Raw genomic sequence first — 18,912 nt, 5'->3', positions numbered from 1 at the left:
ATGAAATGAGGGGATTTCTCTACTTGTAAAGCCAAATCAGAAGTCCTTGCTCTTGCAAGACTTCCATTGAAATATCATAGGAGTTTTTCATAAGTAAAGAGGACAATCTTGGGCCCACAGTGAGTAAGACATACTGCTTAAAGGCCAACATCTGGAATAAGCGAAGATCCTGACATATGATTTAAAAGTGTAAATGTACTTCTGTGGTATCAGTTGAAAACAACTTGCATGTCTTGTTCACAAGGCTGAAGACAAATTGGTTTAACATCACTAGAGTACAAACCCTTTTCTAATAGCATGTCTACACTACAAACTTAAGTCAAATTATGTTAGGCCGACTTACAGTCACCTTGATAATTACTGTGGTGATTCATGTCCACACTGCTCTCCCTTCTGTTGCTGGTGAGCACTCTCACTAGGAGCGCTTTCACCAATTTAAGAGGGGGGCTTAGAGCCCAGTTCCCCACAGCTCCCCACCAGGAGCCAGGCAGCCCCCCAGGCTCTCAGCTCTCCGCCAGGAGCAGGGCAGCCGCCTGGGCTCCCAATGGGGAGACTCAGTGCAATCAGGTTCCCAGCGGGGAGCCAGGACTCCAAGCAGCATAGAATCATAGAAGATTAGGGTTGGAAGAGACCCCAGGAGGTCATCTAGTCCAACCCCCTGCTCAAAGCAGAACCAACCCCAACTAAATCATCCCAGCCAGGGCTTTGTCAAGCCTTAAAAACCAATAAGGATGGAGATTACTCCACCTCCCTAGGTAACCCATTCCAGTGCTTCACCACCCTCATACTGTAACAAACATTAAAAGATCCCTGTAATCAGAAACAGAAAAAGAGGCCAAGGTATGAATTATAGATCAGCATTTTAGAAATCAAATTCCAAGTTATTCTGATACCTTTTTGAGCACATTATTTGAAACCTTTCTCCAACACACTATGTTAATCTACAGGGAAATTAACTGATCTACTTTTGGTAATTGAGGGGTTAATTCTGACTGATGTAGAATGCCCCTAGTCTGTGCTCTGTTCATCAGAGCATTAAATCTGAAAGCTCAAGAGAGTAGTGCAGCCGTGCTGCAAGGGCTATGTTATAAAGTTCTGCATTAAAAATTCATATTGCAGGCTTGCCACAATACTCTGCTCTGGCTGAAAGGAGAGCTGCTGGGGAAATATTAGACACCCCACTGTCTTTCTGGCAATTGGAGACATTCCTCAACAAACAGCACCTCAGGAAGGGAATGAAAGGGCAAACAAACCGTGAAACAAATCAATGAGTTCAATTATCTCTCTCTCGGAAAGGAAACTTTTCATTTTTAAGGCTGTTTTGTGAAATCTTTTAACGATGGCCCTGAACAAAGATCCTGAGCACTCTGGTTGCAGAGCCAGCTGTTTGTCTTATGTTAAACAAATGAAATGCTACGCCAGAGATTCCCATACACATAGTGAAAGGCAAAGCAGGGTACAGTTGTCTCTCTGCAGCATGACTCCAGTTTCCTTTACATCAGCAGCCATGTGGGATAACACTGTGTAAACTGTTCCCATTTTCACAGAAGTGTCTCCAATAAAGACTGAATTTAGATCTAATAAGACAGTTAGTTACTCTATGGTTACACAGTCGCATGAGTTGTTTAAAACTTTACAAAGACATTAGCACTGTGTAACAAATACATACAACAGACTTGAAAAAACTGTAGCAAATAAATTCTTAGCCATTGCTTAATATTTAACATATTAAACTCCAAGGCCAGCTACAATGCCTAAAACAAAAATTTATCAAAAATAATTTCAGAACAAGTATAGGGCTTGCTGATGTGCAAAGAGGACTGAAGAGAAGCTGGCATAGTCAGCATTTTGTAACACCAGTCTTCATTGCTCAAAATCATGAAATTAGAAAATTCTGGCTGATCAGATGTTGCAAACTACTGAGCAAAAGGATTATTTTAAAGGGCCACTGTCAACACAAACCATATTTTGTTAATTTGTTTATTCAAAATTGTTGTTACCATCACCTTTAATTAAATTTCACTTGTAAGTTTAGTTAGCATTCACACTGAACTTTGAGAAGTGCTATGTAAGTGAAAGAGGCGGACAGCTGGAGACACAGAGGTATGGACTTTACCTACTGATCTGACTTCTGATCCCAGCTCTAACTCCCTTCTGTGGACCTAGTCAACAGCTATGTTCCTCAGTTCCCAATCTATAAAATAGAGACAACTGTCACAGCAGCTAGGCAATGAATTAATATTTGTAAAGATCTTTCTTTGGAGAGTCATGCTAGATAAATATAAAAGATTATTATTAGATTTGCAGGCTTGTAAATAAACTCTTCCCTCCCAAACACCAAGACATAACTAAAACTGATTACTGGTTCCATGTTCCTAATTTGTTATTCAAAAGGCTGATTTTTTAAAAATATACTTTGATAAATATTTAAATTTTTTAGAAATTTCACCAACTTTGAGGTTTAATTTCATAATGATATTTTTTGTGGAACAAATAAAACTCCTACCCCACATGATGTATTTGTCTCTTCATTTAAATATGTAACAGATAAGCGGGTATGCAAACAAAATACTTCTTGGCTCATCCCAAGTGACATGTCCCTGTGACCCATTAGAAGTTTCTGAATGAGATAAAACAGGCTACTCCCTGACCTGAAGCTTTATTTCTGTGCCAAGTACTGCCATGTGTTTTATCCCCACTCTTCTCAATTCTGCAACCGCTCCTTGAACAAGGAGCTGGGTTGGGTGGGCTAAACTACTACAAATGACACAGTAATTTTTGGGTCACTCCATGTGACACATCCCTGTGACCATTAGACCACTCGGAAGGAGCTGGGACATACCACTTCCTAACCTGCTGAATATCTGCAGGCAACACAATCCCCCTTATCACTATCTAGAACATTGCCCATCCCTCCTTCACCCAGACAGGTGCAGACAGATTGTCTCTGGGCATGCATGAACACTCACGCCCCAGAGACATGTTTCCACAAGAGCGATTCCCTTGCCGCTGCGATTGGGTTGCAAACACCTGAAGGATGGGTTAAAACTAAAGTAGCATTGGCATTTTGTAAAGCAGTAAAATTTGGGGGACTACAGAAGTTTATAGTGCCCCTTAAAAATTGGTTATACATGGGTGAGATGGGGAAATCAATGATGTCAAAAGTTTTAAACTCCTAAATCAGGCTGAAGCTTTCATCTGTAAATCATCAAAACAACTGTAGAATTTACTTTCTCTGGCCCTGATCAAGTCCCTGAAGTCAACAGGAGCAGTGAGTATATTCAGCAACTCTCAATTTCAGACCCTATATAGGTAGGGCTATAGTGTAATACTTTGAAAGTTACAGTATAAAACCAGCATTTTGTGCAAGAACTCTTTTTACTAACTACATAAGAGATCCATGCTAGTTTTTATGGTCAGAGGATGTATGATATCTTGGACCCTGTATCAAAATGTAAACAGAGTGAAGGGATTAGGTACATTTATGGTCACAACTAATGACACACTAAAAAAAAAAAAAACCAATGAGGAAGCAGCATATTGATATTTAATGAAACTTTAAAAGCTTTGTGCCAGATACATAGCTATTGACAGATAACAAGGAGTTCTCTATAAATAAAAAATAAAACCAAAATGGAAACGTGTGATGAATTTGCGAAGTGAGATGAAGCACTCCAGTGTCTGCATATAACCAGGATGGTCCTCCAACACGCATGGAAAATGTGTGAGTTTCCAAAAAGTGAAAGAAAATAAAGGGAACAGTGACACCATGTGTTTTCAAGGCTCTGGATTTTGTAATTCACAAACCTGAAAGGTCACAGAACAGGGAAGTTTTTTTTACTTGTTTCCCATTTTTGAACAGCCACCTTTTCCAGTTAAACGAGGAAGCATGCCACACACAAGATCTACTCATTTGTTTGCCTACATGATCATCATGTAGGGCCTCACAGGGGGACAGTCCGGGCTGGGTCCGACGCCAGATGCAGCGATTTCTCCATAAGAAGAAATTTAAACCAAATGTCCCAGTCTTTTCTGGCCCTGGCCATCAAGTCGTGGCAGTGGGAACATTTGTGTGGTATGTGTCCCTCTCCGAGACAGCGAATATAGGTGCAGGTGGCCATCTGTTACCAGGAAGGTGGCTCTGCAAGAGATGCACCTTCTAAACCCAGGCGATATGGACATAAGGGTGAGGGACAATGCTTCCCGGTCAGGAAGGGCAGGAGGTGGGGAAATGAAAACCTAAGCTATGGAATAACTCTAAAGGTAAAGCTAAAACAAAAAAAGAGCAAGGACTTCCGGTTTGTTTTTTTCAATAGAGGAAAGGAGCAGCAGCAGAAGAAACTAACAGGTAAGGCACCACTGACGGAACAGGAGACGTGGGCTCTGCTGCAGATTCCGTCCTAGACCAAAGGCGGTAGAGAAGGAATTGGGGGGGAGAGGCGGTCTGACACACACACATCCATCTGAAGACCTCTATATAATGTCAGGATAAAGAAAATGAACCAGGATAACAACCAAGGTGTGCTTGAATGTCTGTGATTTTTTTTTTTTAAAAACTGCTAAAAACACACTGCCTTTTACATTATACCAGAAAATAGAACTGATTATTTTCAACAGAGATATTTAAGAAACTCTTGCAAGAGTTAGCTCAGGTCTACACTATCAAAAGAGTACATACATCAAACTAGCTACAAGAATTTAACAGAGTCCAAACAGCTTGACTTCAATAGTAACTTACAAATATTATGTTTTCTTTATTTAGATTTATCAAAAATGCACACACTGTAGATTTTTAAAAATTCAGAAAACTTTTGTCCCATTATGTTATCTCCTGCTACACTTTCCCCCCATTTCAAGACTCCAGCCAGGAGCAGACTTGTTGGCATTATGCATGTCATTTCATCTCTGTGGGCCTCAATTTCCCCATTCAAAAGCAGAGGCTAATGACAACATTTATACCAAGTTCTCAGAGTGCTTTATAAAGGTGGGTTCAAATTCAGTAGTAATACTGTAATCCAGAGAAGAACTCCATTACAGGCAGCAAATAGCCTTGTCGTGTTTCACTGGCCTAACTGGAAGCGGTATGTTTAGAACAAAGATCTTGAAAAAAAGACCAGTTTGTACTTTCAGCCCAATTTCACAGAACCAGGAGGTTTGAATCAACTGCAGAAATGTCTGACCAGAACCTCCAAAATATTTTCACCCATCACTAGTGTTTGGTGCATTAAGCACATCATCATCAATTTGGTCTTGTAAACCCTTTTAAGTTTTGCATGAAGCATGGTTTAAACCTTTCATAAATCTCTCTCTCCCAAATTCCAAAAACCATTTAGAGTTCAGTCAGATTTAGTACAATTGTGTTCTTTTTTCTTTAAATTCTTCCCTTCAGGACTGTATGGTCTTATCTATGCTAGCCTCTTCCTCTCTTTTATTTCCTCACATTACTATCACGGTTGAGGTTGCACCAGTTATGGCGACTAGGAAATTTTATGGCAAAAAGGCTAGAGCATACACAGCTTATGAAACTCTATCTCCTGTTTTTAGGGAAATCATTTTAACTAGAATAATAGTTCCAGAGACATGCATTAGAAGTTAATGACTCAGCAGAAGGACAGGATGTAGGAAACTTTAAGACCTTAAAGGTACAGCAAAGAGAAACTATTTCATGTCACATACAACACAGCCATACTAATCACAGTGTTTCATGTTCAATGAGGAGAAGCAACATTTAAGAACATCTATCAAAATAATTATGTAATGCTGGAGCAAGACTTCTGTTTTTTAATTCAGTCTGGCCTCTAGCACCAACAAACTGGAAAATGACAAATATTTGAGAAGTGAAATATCAGTACAACCCTGGTACTTAAAGGAGAAAGATTCCTTTTTAAAAAAAAGTGTGTAAAACTAAATACTAAGGGCCAAATTCTGTTTTCATTGTAAATTAGGAACACCTCTGCCAAAAAGTCAACAAAGCTAATCTGGATTCACACCAGCGTAAATGAGAGAATGTTGCCCCTATTATATAATATTTGAACCCCAGTCCATTAATACCACATTGGGAAAGGATAATCCACAAGGACGGAAAGTGGAAAAATATTGTTGCTTTCTGTCTAAGGGCCCAGTCTTGCAATCTTTACCTATATGTAAAGGCTCTACTGCTTTATCCTCCTTCAGATTTATTCTTAAGACTCCCATCTGCCAGGATGCCTGCATAACACTGTCAGTTAATGATTGCTAGGCAATGGGTGAGCTACAGTACACACAGCTAGTGAACATGGAAAACGTACTTGTACTAAAAATACTTTGTCCTCCCTCTCCTATGCCTCTCTACTTATTTACTGGCTTCATTCACTTGTTGTAAGTTGTCATTAACTTACACGTTAAGCTTGTTAGGGCTGAGACATTTGCACAGTGCCTACCCATCATCCAGATCATTAATAAAGATGTTGAACAAAACCGACCCCAAGACCGACCACTGAGGCACTCCGCTTGATACCGGCTGCCAACTAGACATCGAGCCATTTATCACTACCCATTGAGCCTGACGATCTAGCCAGCTTTCTATCCACCTTATAGTCCATTCATCCAATCCATACTTTTTTAACTTGTGGCAAGAATACTGTGTGAGACCGTATCAAAAGCTTTGCCAAAGTTAAGATATATCACATCCACTGCTTTCCCCATATCCAAAGAACCAATTATCTCATCACAGAAGGCAATCAGGTTGGTCAAGCACGACTTGCCCTTGGTGAATCCATGTTGACTGTTCCTGATGACCTTCCTCTCTCCTTCAAGTGCTTCAAAATGGTTTCCTTGAGGACCTGCTCCATGATTTTTCCAGGGATTGAGGTAAGGCTGACTGGTCTGTAGTTCCCCCGGTTCTCCTTCTTCCCTTTTTAAAAGATGGGCACTACATTTGCCATTTTCCAAACGTCTGGGATCTCCCCCAATTGCCATGAATTTTCAAAGATAATGGCCAATGGCTCTGTAATCATATCAGCCAATTCCCTCAAACACCCTCGGATGCATTAGATCTGGACCCATGGACTTGTGCATGTCCAGCTTTTCTAAATAGTCCTTAACCTGTTCTTTCACCACTGCGGGCTGCTCACCTCCTCCCCATACCATATTGCCCACTATCACTAGAAGTATTTAGAGTAACAGCCGTGTTAGTCTGTATTCGCAAAAAGAAAAGGAGGACTTGTGGCACCTTAGAGACTAACCAATTTATTTGAGCATGAGCTGTCTTGAGCTACAGCTCACTTCATCGGATGCATCCGATGAAGTGAGCTGTAGCTCAAGACAGCTTATGCTCAGATAAATTGGTTAGTCTCTAAGGTGCCACAAGTAGTCCTTTTCTTTTTTAGAAGTATTTACTTTAAGTCTACCCCTGATATAAATGTTAAAACCTTCTTCTGTATTGAATTTTCAGTAAAACTCCCTCTTTCAGATTATTACAAAATCTAAAGGTCCTAAGAAAAGTCACACAGACAAGGAGCATGGCTGTATAGTTGATGTGACTTTCTCTCCCTAATTTGCTTTATTTTATTTTTAATGGAAGTTTCCTATTGTAGGAACAGGTACAGTATCTAAAATCCTCATAAGACTATTTAGAATTTACCAGGAGTGTGGTATTTCAGTGGTATTTTCTTTCATCAAAGGCACTTCAACCCACATGTTAACAGTAATGTAGCACACACAGCAGGCTTGTTACAATTGAAGGTCCTTTCCCAGTTAGAATTCACTTATGTTGTGGGGGAACGGGTGTAAGAGCAAAGAGATGGCTCTGGAGTTCACTTAAAACTGAATTCCAGCTCTTTGGCTGACAGCATTAACAACTCGGTTAGGAATCTGAAACACTTGTTCAAGTGTGCAGCACCAAAACAGAAGTGAAAGAGGATATGAGCAGAATGTGTGTTCTGGAGAAAACACAAGAAAATACATGTAGAGCATTTCTTGTCCTACACAGACAAACAGTCTGTTTTCACTAGGAAAAAAGCTTTTTTTAAATTTGACAGGAACTCAAGATCCAAGTTTGCTTTTTCTGTTCCAGCTTTGATAGAATCTCCAGATCAAACTCATTAGTGTTGGTTAAATCCAGGTTTGCTGACAGAAACGTGTGAGACCGCAAACAAAATCAGTATTAGGCTTCAAGAGAGGATGTGCCTCTTTAATTGAAAAAGGCAGAGCAATCATTCATTTATTTAACCCAGACATGATTATAATCTGAAAACCTTGAAATCCTCTTACACAACTGTTTTGGCAAGCCTCTCTGTGTTCCAACAAATATTAAACTGTGCTTGCCATTTGTCTAAGGAATCTTGCATTAATAAACATGAAGAAGAACACTTTTACCTCCCACACTCAATGACAGAAGAAAACAAAGACCAGCTGTATTCATCAATGGATCCTTGTTCTGTGCATAAAGGCTAATTACATTTTACTTCAAGCCTACACATGGAAAACTTTACTGCTGCCATCTTGTCAAATTCAGCTTCTGATATTCCAGCTGACATACTGCAATGACTGTACATCAAACTTCTTTTTGTCATTAACACCTTCAGTGCCCTAGACACGAGACATTTGTCCATTAAAAGGGCCCAGGAGAAGGGTGCTCAGATGACAAGCCTCCCAGAAGAAGAATATTAAGTGGTCTACCTGCTCATTAGTAAGAAGGGGAAATCTTTATGCAACACATGACAGAAGGGGCTAATACTATTAAAGGTTTTAATTTCACAAACTGATCTCATTCTAAGCTGCACTGCTAGCAAATGGTCAAGAACATGGTTTGGGCTGCACTTCGCTTTGCACATACCACATTGTACTACAAAATTTAGAAAACCACCGAAAGATAAAACAAGCAATTTTTACACATTAAGTTTCAGCTTCATAATGATTCTAAACAGTTGCTGTAGAAAAATCCAAGCCTGTTATGCTGAGATACCTAAAGTTTTAACTTATCCTGCTGTGCTTTTCTTTTTTTTTTATAATATGCAGATACCTTTGACATTTCAAACAATTACCAGTGATCTCTGCATTCCACAATTGAAAGTCATACAACCAGTATTAACTTAAACCACCGAGCTATCCCTTTTTAGGCCAAAATAATTTTAAATATCTAATTCTCCTTTCACCCTTTTTGCTGTTTGTTTACTTTTCCAGTTTCTCTCAACTTGGACAATGAAAATACACTACCTAGTTTAACCTTCATTTATACTCAGTTCCCCTTTCATGTTTTCGTGGATTTTCAAGTTGCAAAATTTGGGTTACAAACACTGAAGGAGATTGTTTTACAAAACTATTTACACAGGAAATAAAAAACAATCATAAGAACATTTCTGTTGATGTCAGATTAAACTAAGGTTTTAGAAAAGCAAACTTATATAGAGGACAAAATACATGCCAGAATGCCCATTACAGGATTCAGCTATATGACTACTATATTCTTGACTCAGGCTGCAAAATCATTGCATAACAGAACATAATGAAAATGTTATCTGATGTGCTATTTAATGGTTCTACTTAATTGTATATATAGCCAGCAAGGATCATAGGCAAGACCAACTCCAAATATTCTATATTTATAAAAATCTCAGAAGGAGCAAAATACACCAGTTAGTCTATCAAATAGTTTAGAGTAAAATTTTTGCCCACCTTAAGATAATTACAGTGGAAGGAAATCCCACTTTTTGAAAAGAAATCCACCATTCTGCCAGTGAAATATTTATATTAAAAAAAAACAAAAATTTACATGTTTATGTTTGTACAGCACCTAATACATGTGTCCTCATCCATGACTGAGGATCGTAGAATCCACTGTAATAGAAATTTTTAACAACAGAGCTAGTCTCAATGATACCAACCCATAGAAAAGGATATGCAAAATCTATGTTAATTTCTAGCCCCATTAGAGAAACAGGTTTCAGAGTAGCAGCCGTGTTAGATTGGGAGTGGATGTGTCATTACACAAAGCAAAACTATTTCCCCATGTTTATTTCCCGCCCCTCCCCGCCCTGTTCCTCACACGTTCTTGTCAACTGCTGGAAATGGCCCACCTTGATTATCACTACAAAAGGTTTTTCCCCACCGCTCTCCTGCTGGTAATAGCTCACCTTACCTGATCACTCTCGTTACAGTATGCATGGTAACACCCATTGTTTCATGTTCTCTATGTATATAAATCTCCCCACTGTATTTTCCACTGCACGCATCCGATGAAGTGAGCTGTAGCTCACGAAAGCTTATGCTCATATATATCTGTTAGTCTCTAAGGTGCCACAAGTACTCCTTTTCTTTTTATTAGAGAAACAGTTATCAGTGTGTATCAGTTGGAAAAGAATGCAACCAGTAAGAAAATAAAATAGATCCAAGTTCTGAATAAGGCATTTCAAACAACTAAAATATGCAAATTAGCAAAAATTTAATTAATAGAGTCCATATAAGAAGGGGATAAAAATTGTTTCTATAGTAAACACTGAACCTTAACAATTAAAGACCCAGTCACAAGTTTCAAGCACTGTAGCTCCCAAGGATCTCAATGGGGATTAAGGATCCTCAGAATTTGCAAGATTAGTCTCTAAAGAACTAACTTCGATGCAGATTTGGACACAACTGAAGAATGGATGCCAGCAGGCCTCTACTACAGACTGCTACTACTATAGACAGATCTCTACCCACCAACATCTTATGGGCAAAAACTTGATCACCACATTCCTCTTATTACTAAGGACTAGAGATTATGGCAATATGCTATGGCTCAGCGTAAGGAGTAATGTTTTGTTGCCCTGGAGAAGCACAGGAGGCAGATTGTGACTTGGGGAGTCAATCTTCTTCCTGGTCTCCCTACTGCTCCACGGAGGGAATAAACTGTCCAAAGTCCTTATGCAACACAGTATATGTTCCTCTAGCACGCTGGTTTGTTAGTTGGGACAGAACCAAGGCTCCACCCACTCTCCGCCCTGTTGCACCACCCTCCTGCCTTGCCCAGCCAAGACAGGAGAGGAACTAGCGACTCTGTGGAAAACACACTAGTGTAATCAGTCTCTATACAGGATATTCAATTATGCCAATGTTTTCCTACTTATTTCTACTCCAAAACCACCTCCATCTCACCCTTCTTTCCAGTTATAACATGCAAAATTAGGAAGGTGGGGTACTAAAGGAAGATATGTAAGAAGAAAATGGTGAAATCTTACTTTGCAGTAGTTTCTTCATCATATTTTGTTTTCAGGTCAAACAATTCTGTCCGAGTTTTTTCCAAGGCTAGAAGGCATAAAACATTGAAACGTTACTGGTACTGTAATAGACCAGTACTTTGTGCAATATAAAAAGGCTACTCAATTTTTTATCCCACTATAAACTGCTTCCTGTCCAAAAATCATCTTGCATTAAGGATTCTACCTGACCAAACAAATAATGACTTAGATGATGAAAAGGTTTTAAGAATTAGTTTTTCTGTATTTTTTAATCTGTTTCTTTTGAATTGTAAAAGTTTCCAGTTACCATTCTGCTTAATGTAGCTAGACATTATTCGTTTCACATTGCTCCTTCAACTAAAATATTTATTCCATTCAGTCCATGGAGTCAAATTTAAATGTCTTGTGTTCACAGGGAAAAAGAAACCCAATGGGCACTACCTTAGATGGACTGCCAAACATAACTGTGCAAGGATGAATAGCAAAGTAAATAGCAGGTTGCTTGATGGGAAGCAGAAATATGGTTCACGTTGAATTCCGACCATTATATATAGCACAGATTAGGGGTGTATGAGATCAGAGCATAATACAATGTGGAAAGGCAAACATGGATGTAGTCAGCAGCTCTGTAGCCTGTTTTAGTTGCAGGAACATTCCAATGACATAGCTACTATACTATATAGGTTTTACCCACCACATCCACCAATAGTTGGCTATAGCTCAAGTGGGCGTTTATTTTGTAGATACACAGAGTTTAAGGCCAGAAGGGACCATTAGATCATCTAGACTGATCTGGCCCAGGCCACTAAATTTCTCTCAGTTACCTCTATATTGAGCCCAATAATTTGGATTAGACAACGGCATTTCAGTCTTCAGGAGACAAAACTGCTGTGTGCCACAGGCAGAGAACAGGGGAGAGATCAAGTTGCCACCAATACCTGAGGACCCTGGGCTAAGAGCCCAACAGAAACTTTGATTTGCAGGGCAATTTTTAAGCACTGCTGGCTCTTCCCCTGAGTCCTAACGTAGACTTGCAAGATCTGGTTCAAGCTCAGTCCTGATTCCCTTTCATTATATTTATCCCACCACCAGCCTGGCCATTGGTATAGATCACAACAGCAATACCAAACCTGTTTGTAAAGCTTGAACTTTGTGTTCGGCCTCCTCCAGCTTCGAGGCTGTCGACATCTGTGTTTCTTGCAACTTTCTAAAAAAGAAAAAAAGGAGAGATGAAAATGGAGCTGGTGATCTTGTATACCAGCTTAATTGTATTTTGCAATTTTGAGAGAGACAGAGATTAACCAGCTCAACTGTAATCAGGCAAATGACACCACCATGTATACTACAAGATACCACAATGGGAACCATAAGCCGTATCTCACTGGAATGCTGTACATATTTTGGAGTCCCAGTTATTAAAATTTTAACAGTGTAGCTACTTTAAAATGTAAGCTGTGAACATAAATCAAGAGTTGACTGCTATCTAAATGATATCTTTAGTGGAAGGTTTTCCGTAGCATAATTTGTTTTGGAAATGTCACACATATTAAGAAAATTGTCACCACGCACCCACTGTCGTACAAAGTTAGTACAAGAAGAATGATACATTTCCATTTTTCTGTCATAATGAAGGAATTTGTTGCTATAAATGATATCCTCAATAGATCTGACAGCTGTTTCATCATAATTGCAATGGATTCTAAATGCAACAACAGTATTAACTACCCTCTAAAAAAAACTATGCACATTTCAAAACAAATATTACATTGTTGTTTCCTATATAACACGATCAGACCTTTCAATATGCTCACATTTCTTATGTCCATAAGCAACGTTCCCTTGTTTGTGTCAGTTACAGCACACACTTTCATGTCACTTGCCCATACAGTCACCAGACTCTTCGCTAAAGGCCAGACTTATAAAGCCTATACTAGGCATAGAGTTGCTGTAACATGCTTCTGGAGACTTTTACCTATTCTGCAGATTTTAAATAGCGATGATAGAGCGTAAAGCGCCCAGCATCCTAAACGTCTCCCTGGGGAACATGTTTAAAAAAATCCTATTCAGACAAAATCAACCAAAACTTTCTAACTGTCACAGATCTTGAGTATTATTTTGTATGTTTACATGTTCTCTGACACAGTAATTTTAAACCAGACAATGCATTTTCTTTTCTATCAAACTTGTTAACAAGTATCTCTGGCAAGAAACTCAGGTCAAAGTTTGTTTTTTTCCCCTCCATATTAAACTATATAATTTTAGGTTGTGTTTTGTAGTCAAAAAGCACCTCTTTAACACACACCCTTTTCTGTAATTTACCTTCCACTGAACTGTCATTACATACATACATAAAAATAAAATGTATGTATGTATGTATGAATGTATGTAAACTGGATTTGATAGAAACAAGAAACGTTGATTCTATTATTCAACAAAAAGTAACTATAAAATGCTGATTTTAAAAAGTATCTCCCAGTTCACATGTAGCTTCATCCCGCTCCTACCTTAATCTAAATGATCAATCCAACTACCCACACAAACAGCCTAGGAAAATGGTAAGCCTTGAAGTATGTACTATGGTTTGCAGATCCAGGCACTGTTGGACTAAGGGAGGAGTACCTGAGTTGAGGGTTCATCACTGTAAAACATCCTGTTAACACTCCCCTTCTATAATGTACAGTCTAACTTCCCTGACAGCTGATCTAAATTATAGAAAAGGTTTTTAGCATTCCATTTTGCTAGCTTTTGAAAAATTAGAAATGCTTCCAAGTTTGCTTTAAAAAAAAATCAATAATTAAGTGAGAAATTAATTACATATTATTTTGACATATAGGAGCATGCACACTTTTCAAAATTAAGTTCTGAGTGAGAACCACAGAGCTCTGCCTCACTGCCAGATTCCTGTTACCATGCAAGTATGTAACCATATTGTTGGGTACAATATTTCCTCTTAAAATGCTCTGTGTTGAACTGATGTACAATGGTACTGTGACACAAAAGACTGACTGAATTACACTGTCAGCTAATGGAGAAAGATTGGCGTCACAAAGGACAATCCAACTAATGAAGAATAAAAGTAGGTTTACACTCTTTTGAAAGTAACACCCCAAATACATCAGAGGAGTGAATCATAGAATAATCAGGGTTGGAAGGGATCTCAGGAGGTCATCTAGTCCAACCCCCTGCTCAAAGCAGAACCAACTAAATCATCCCAGCTAGAGCTTTGTCAAGCCTGACCTTAAAAATTCTAAGGAAGGAGATTCCACCACCTCCCTAGGTAACGCATTCCACTGCTGGCGAGCCATTCGGTCCCTAGTCTGTAGAGGTGCATGGGATTCTTCCGTCCTAAGTGTAGGACTCTGCACTTGCCCTTGTTGAACCTCATCAGATTTATTTTGGCCCAATCCTCTAATTTGTCTAGGTCCCTCTGTATCCTATCCCTACCCTCCAGCGTATCTACTACTCCTCCCAGTTTAGTGTCATCTGCAAACTTGCTGAGGGTGCAATCCACACCATCTTCCAGATCATTAATGAAGATATTGAACAAGAATATGTCCTTGTTTCACTTATACACTTGCACAATTGTCCTTCTGTGTAAAGTTGAGTATCAAATGATTCTGTCTCAAACACATAAATCACTAGAATGATTCAATGTATGAGCTGTCTCAATGAACTGAAGGAAGGACCCTGTTTGGGAAGATTAAGCAGAAAATTATGATTTCCTTCCCTCCATACAACACCTACACACACAAACACTCACCTCTCCTTCTCTGCAAAGTCATTTTGTAATTTTTGTTCTTTTTCAAGGGCTATATTCTCTGCTTGGTTCTTCAGAGTCTGTTCATATTCTCTGATTTTCTCTTTAAGCGCTTTTATTGTAACCTCTACAGAAAAACAATGAGGCAAAGAATGAGTTTACACAGCTCCATGTGGCTACAAGAATACAAGGCTCTGTTTACCCTGTAGGCTCAGTGTGTTTTAAAATTTAGCTCTTCAACTCTGACACAAAATCAATGGATACGAGTCCCTTCAGAGACCTTTTACTCCCTAAATGTTAAATTGAACTTTAAACGTTTAGGTTGAGAAGGATCAATGGATTTTGCTGGGAAGCAGAGCTACGGTTTCTATAACATGACTGAAAAAAAATCAATTGTAAAATATAATATCACCTTATTAACTAGTCTCAAATTAGCTCTCTGCTGAGTGGAGATAAATAAAGTCCCACTGTGGGTTTAAGTATGAATTTACACAAATAGTTCATTCATATTACTGTGCTCGTGTAAAAAGAAGCAATTTTAATATGGCTCTCGTACAGATTCAGTCTTTCATTAATTGAACACACACCAGCTTCACAACTGATGAAAAATATGACAGTTAGGATTTAACTGCTGTGTTAACACATATATCAAATTTAATAGACAAACTGGAATCCTTAATATTTTTGTTATAGTAACTGACATTGTCACTGAGACACTCACTCCACCCACATAGAAGGGCAGAATTCTTTATGCCTTAAGGCTTACAATAGGAAAGCAAGACACGGACCAAGACTGGTGTGCTTTGCAACAAAAAGGGAGTCTGGAAAGGAACCATATTTAGAGAAGACTCATAAGCTGGCAATACTTTGATGCTGCCAGGGAGAGATGTAGCAGTCCAAGAAGTGATATTATTAGCAGTATTGGTGAAAGGAGAAAAATACTACCAGGTGCAAAAAAACTGTCCATAAACAAATTGGAAAGACAAATGCTACTATAAAAATTAAAGCCTACAGGTTGAAATTGGATCTAACTTATACCAGGTAAAATTAGGTTAATGGAATTTTATTATAAGACCAGAATAAGTGAGATCAGAATCTTGGTGTAGGGAGCACAGAGGGAAAAGTCAGAGCCATTGTGACCAACTAATAGAGAAGAATTGAAATAACAAATGCACATAACCAACCACCGGCTTTTGACTAAATATGACAGTCTAAAATTTTTTAGACATTTAAAAAAAAATCATCTGAGGCTCATTAAATCATGTCATTGCCTGGTGTCCCTTTTTACCATATTGATCAATTGTATTCTTGAAAATCCAAGGGAAAATTCTTCCTTCAGACCTGCAAAGTAGATCTGAACATTGATATTCTCTTGGATGTGTAGAGTTGGTATTTGCCATTTGGACTGGAGAGAATTTTACCCTAAATATTTTCATCACTAAAATGTAAGAAAACAAAATGAACTAAGTAATATAGAGAACTTAATTCAGCACTGGAACGAGTAAGTGCAATTCCACTAAGGACCATGAGAGCTGCTTGCACCCTCAGACCCTGACTCTTTCAAAGCTACATAGATATGAAGTACCCCCAGTAAAGGGTCATGATTTAGGCCCAAACCCTGTTCACATCTATGCTCACTTGAGTAGTCCCAGTGAAGTCAATGGAATTACTCCACTCCAGGAAGCAAGCACCTTATTTGTAATCTGTGCTGGCTAAAGCTCAATAAGCAATTACAGAAATACCACTTCTGGGGGATGGCACTTACAGGAACAAGAAAGTTTTGAGAGGGAGTTCTCCAGGTTAAGGAGGAGAGTTTACATTATCCTTGGGTGAGTTTCTCAGTTTGTTTGTTTTTGTCTGCTTGCTTGCTTGCCATGTGCTTGGTAGATTGACAAATATAGTGTGGTCTGTTCTGGGGGCTGTGTGCTGAGCCAAGCAGCCTGCTACACTAGGCTGACACCTTACTAATGAGCCTCCAGCCTGCTATGCTCTGAACCCTAACCTCTTTAAAATCCCCTGACAAGGAGGCAGGGCTAACTCAGGGCTAACCCCCCACCCCTCAAAAAAAAAACCCCCTCCAAACTAAACAAAAACAAAACACACAAACAAAAAAGCCCTACAAGAGTAAAAATAATGCAGGCAGAAATCCAGGAGCAGATTAGGGGCTATCTAGTTTATCACACTGAATGTGGCATGTTCAATTATCTGCCTTGTGGGCAGGTGGCATGTGTGTGCATGCAGTGCAAGCAGCTCTTGGCCCCCACAGACACAGTACAGGCTCTGGAGGCCAGAGTGGCTGAACTGAAAGAGTTAAGGGAAACAGAGGAACATAGACAAGACTTTCAGGCACAGAACAGAGTGGTCCCAACCCCAATCTGACAGCCTCTGTACTGTTAAAGAGGATGAAAATCTCAGGTAAGGAGCGCATAAGGCTGGAGCAGAAGGAAACAATCCTATTGTTGAGACCCTCCTTCCAGATTATGTAATGGGATCCTCTCACACTGAGGTTATCCCTCCAGGACAGGGAACAGTTATTAGAAGGAGACAGGTAATAGTGATGGGGATTTGATTCTCAGAAGAGAAGGTTACTCACCTTGTGCAATAACTGAGGTTCTTCGAGAGGGTTGTCCCTGTGGGTGCTCCACTTTACGTGTCTTGACACACTGCGCTTGTAGTTGGAGATTTGTGATAGCAGTGCCTGGTTGGGCCGCGCACGCGCTGTTGCCATCTTGCGCTGTTCTGAGCGGTGACAGTGGTGCACAACCAACCATTCCTCAGTTCCTTCTCTACCTCAGAGAATCGATTTTAAACTCCAAAGTAGAGGTGGTGATGCATGGAGTGAAAATTATGATAATTTTCTGGTAATATGGAAATAATTATGGTAATTTTCGCTCCATGCATTTGAAGAAGTGGGTTTTTTACCCACGAAAGCTTATGCCCAAATAAATCTGTTAGTCTTCAAGGCGCCACCAGATTCCTAGTTGTTTTTGTGGATACAGACTAACATGGCTACCCCTCGGATACTAACGAACCCTAATCTATCTAACAAGAAAGAGAGGGTGCCGCTGATCGGTCTGACTCAGTCTAAAGGTGGTAGAGAAGGAACTGAGGGATGGCTGCGCACCGCTATGTAACAGCTTGGAATGGTGCAAGAACGCGCAGCCGTTAGGGGAAATCAACCTAGTTAGCATATGTGACTCCATTTTGGGTTTCCTCTCGGCCACTACTAGAAGCGAGCACATCACATACCAAGGAAGGGAAGGATCCTTCAAGGTGGACAGCTGGACAGTTTCAAGATAAGGGAAACAAACCTGGAGACAGGAACCAGCCGACATGCCTGAAATAGTTGCCACTTCAGCTTTTTTGCATGGGGAAGGTGGCTGCAGGGGATTGGTAATAGATAAGGAGAAGGCCTGTTTATTGGTTTAGGCCCCCCGAGCCACACAGGCAAGATGTTTTGCCAACAGTATATAATCTTGGTGTAACCTGTAATCGGGGTCCCATTCTGCTTAACAGAGCGGTACCACGCTCGAGCGCAATAAACCTACAAACTTTGAGATACGCTGTAGTTTGTCTTTATTTGGTTGCCTCAGCCTAGAAACGAACTGTACCTGTCCTCACTGAAATAATTCACAACAGTTTTGGCGACTACGAAGGGACTCTAGGCTTGCCCTTGTAAGCGAAGCCACACTCCTTCCCTCGGACAACTCCAGCCGGCACCGGGTGAGTTCACCTTCGAGAACTCCGAGGAACAGGAGTGTGGGCCGTCGCTTAGGTGATAAGGTGGCACATTAGGCGTTCTTTTGGTAGCCCTAGAATGGGCTCTGGGCAGAGCGTGAGCAGGGGACCCCCTTTGGCTGAGATTCTCGAGAATTGGAAAAATATTTCTGGCACCCATGGGTTAGGTAAAAGGAGAGCTGTAATTTTGTGTAAAGTCGAGTGGCCAGCGCTGACTATTCA

General features: G+C 39.8%; 1 protein-coding gene across 4 annotated transcripts in view; it reads right to left on the bottom strand.

Annotated features, from left to right (window-relative positions):
• The window catches only part of CUX1 (cut like homeobox 1), a 399,694-nt gene that overhangs the window by 172,448 nt on the left and 208,334 nt on the right, over window positions 1–18,912 (bottom strand). For all 4 annotated transcript variants that reach the window (XM_074975052.1, XM_074975049.1, XM_074975051.1 and 1 more), the window contains exons 6-8: window positions 14,956–15,079; window positions 12,326–12,402; window positions 11,196–11,262 (exon numbers count right to left, since the gene is read on the bottom strand). In XM_074975052.1, coding sequence (XP_074831153.1) covers window positions 11,196–11,262; window positions 12,326–12,402; window positions 14,956–15,079 — 268 coding nt within the window. The remainder of the gene's footprint in view (window positions 1–11,195; window positions 11,263–12,325; window positions 12,403–14,955; window positions 15,080–18,912) is intronic.

This window comes from Natator depressus, chromosome 17 (genome assembly GCF_965152275.1).
Source record: "Natator depressus isolate rNatDep1 chromosome 17, rNatDep2.hap1, whole genome shotgun sequence".
In the NCBI taxonomy this organism is placed as follows: Eukaryota; Metazoa; Chordata; order Testudines; family Cheloniidae; genus Natator; species Natator depressus.
The sequence above is the reverse complement of the archived record's forward strand: the minus strand, read 5'-3'. Positions and strand labels throughout refer to the sequence as shown.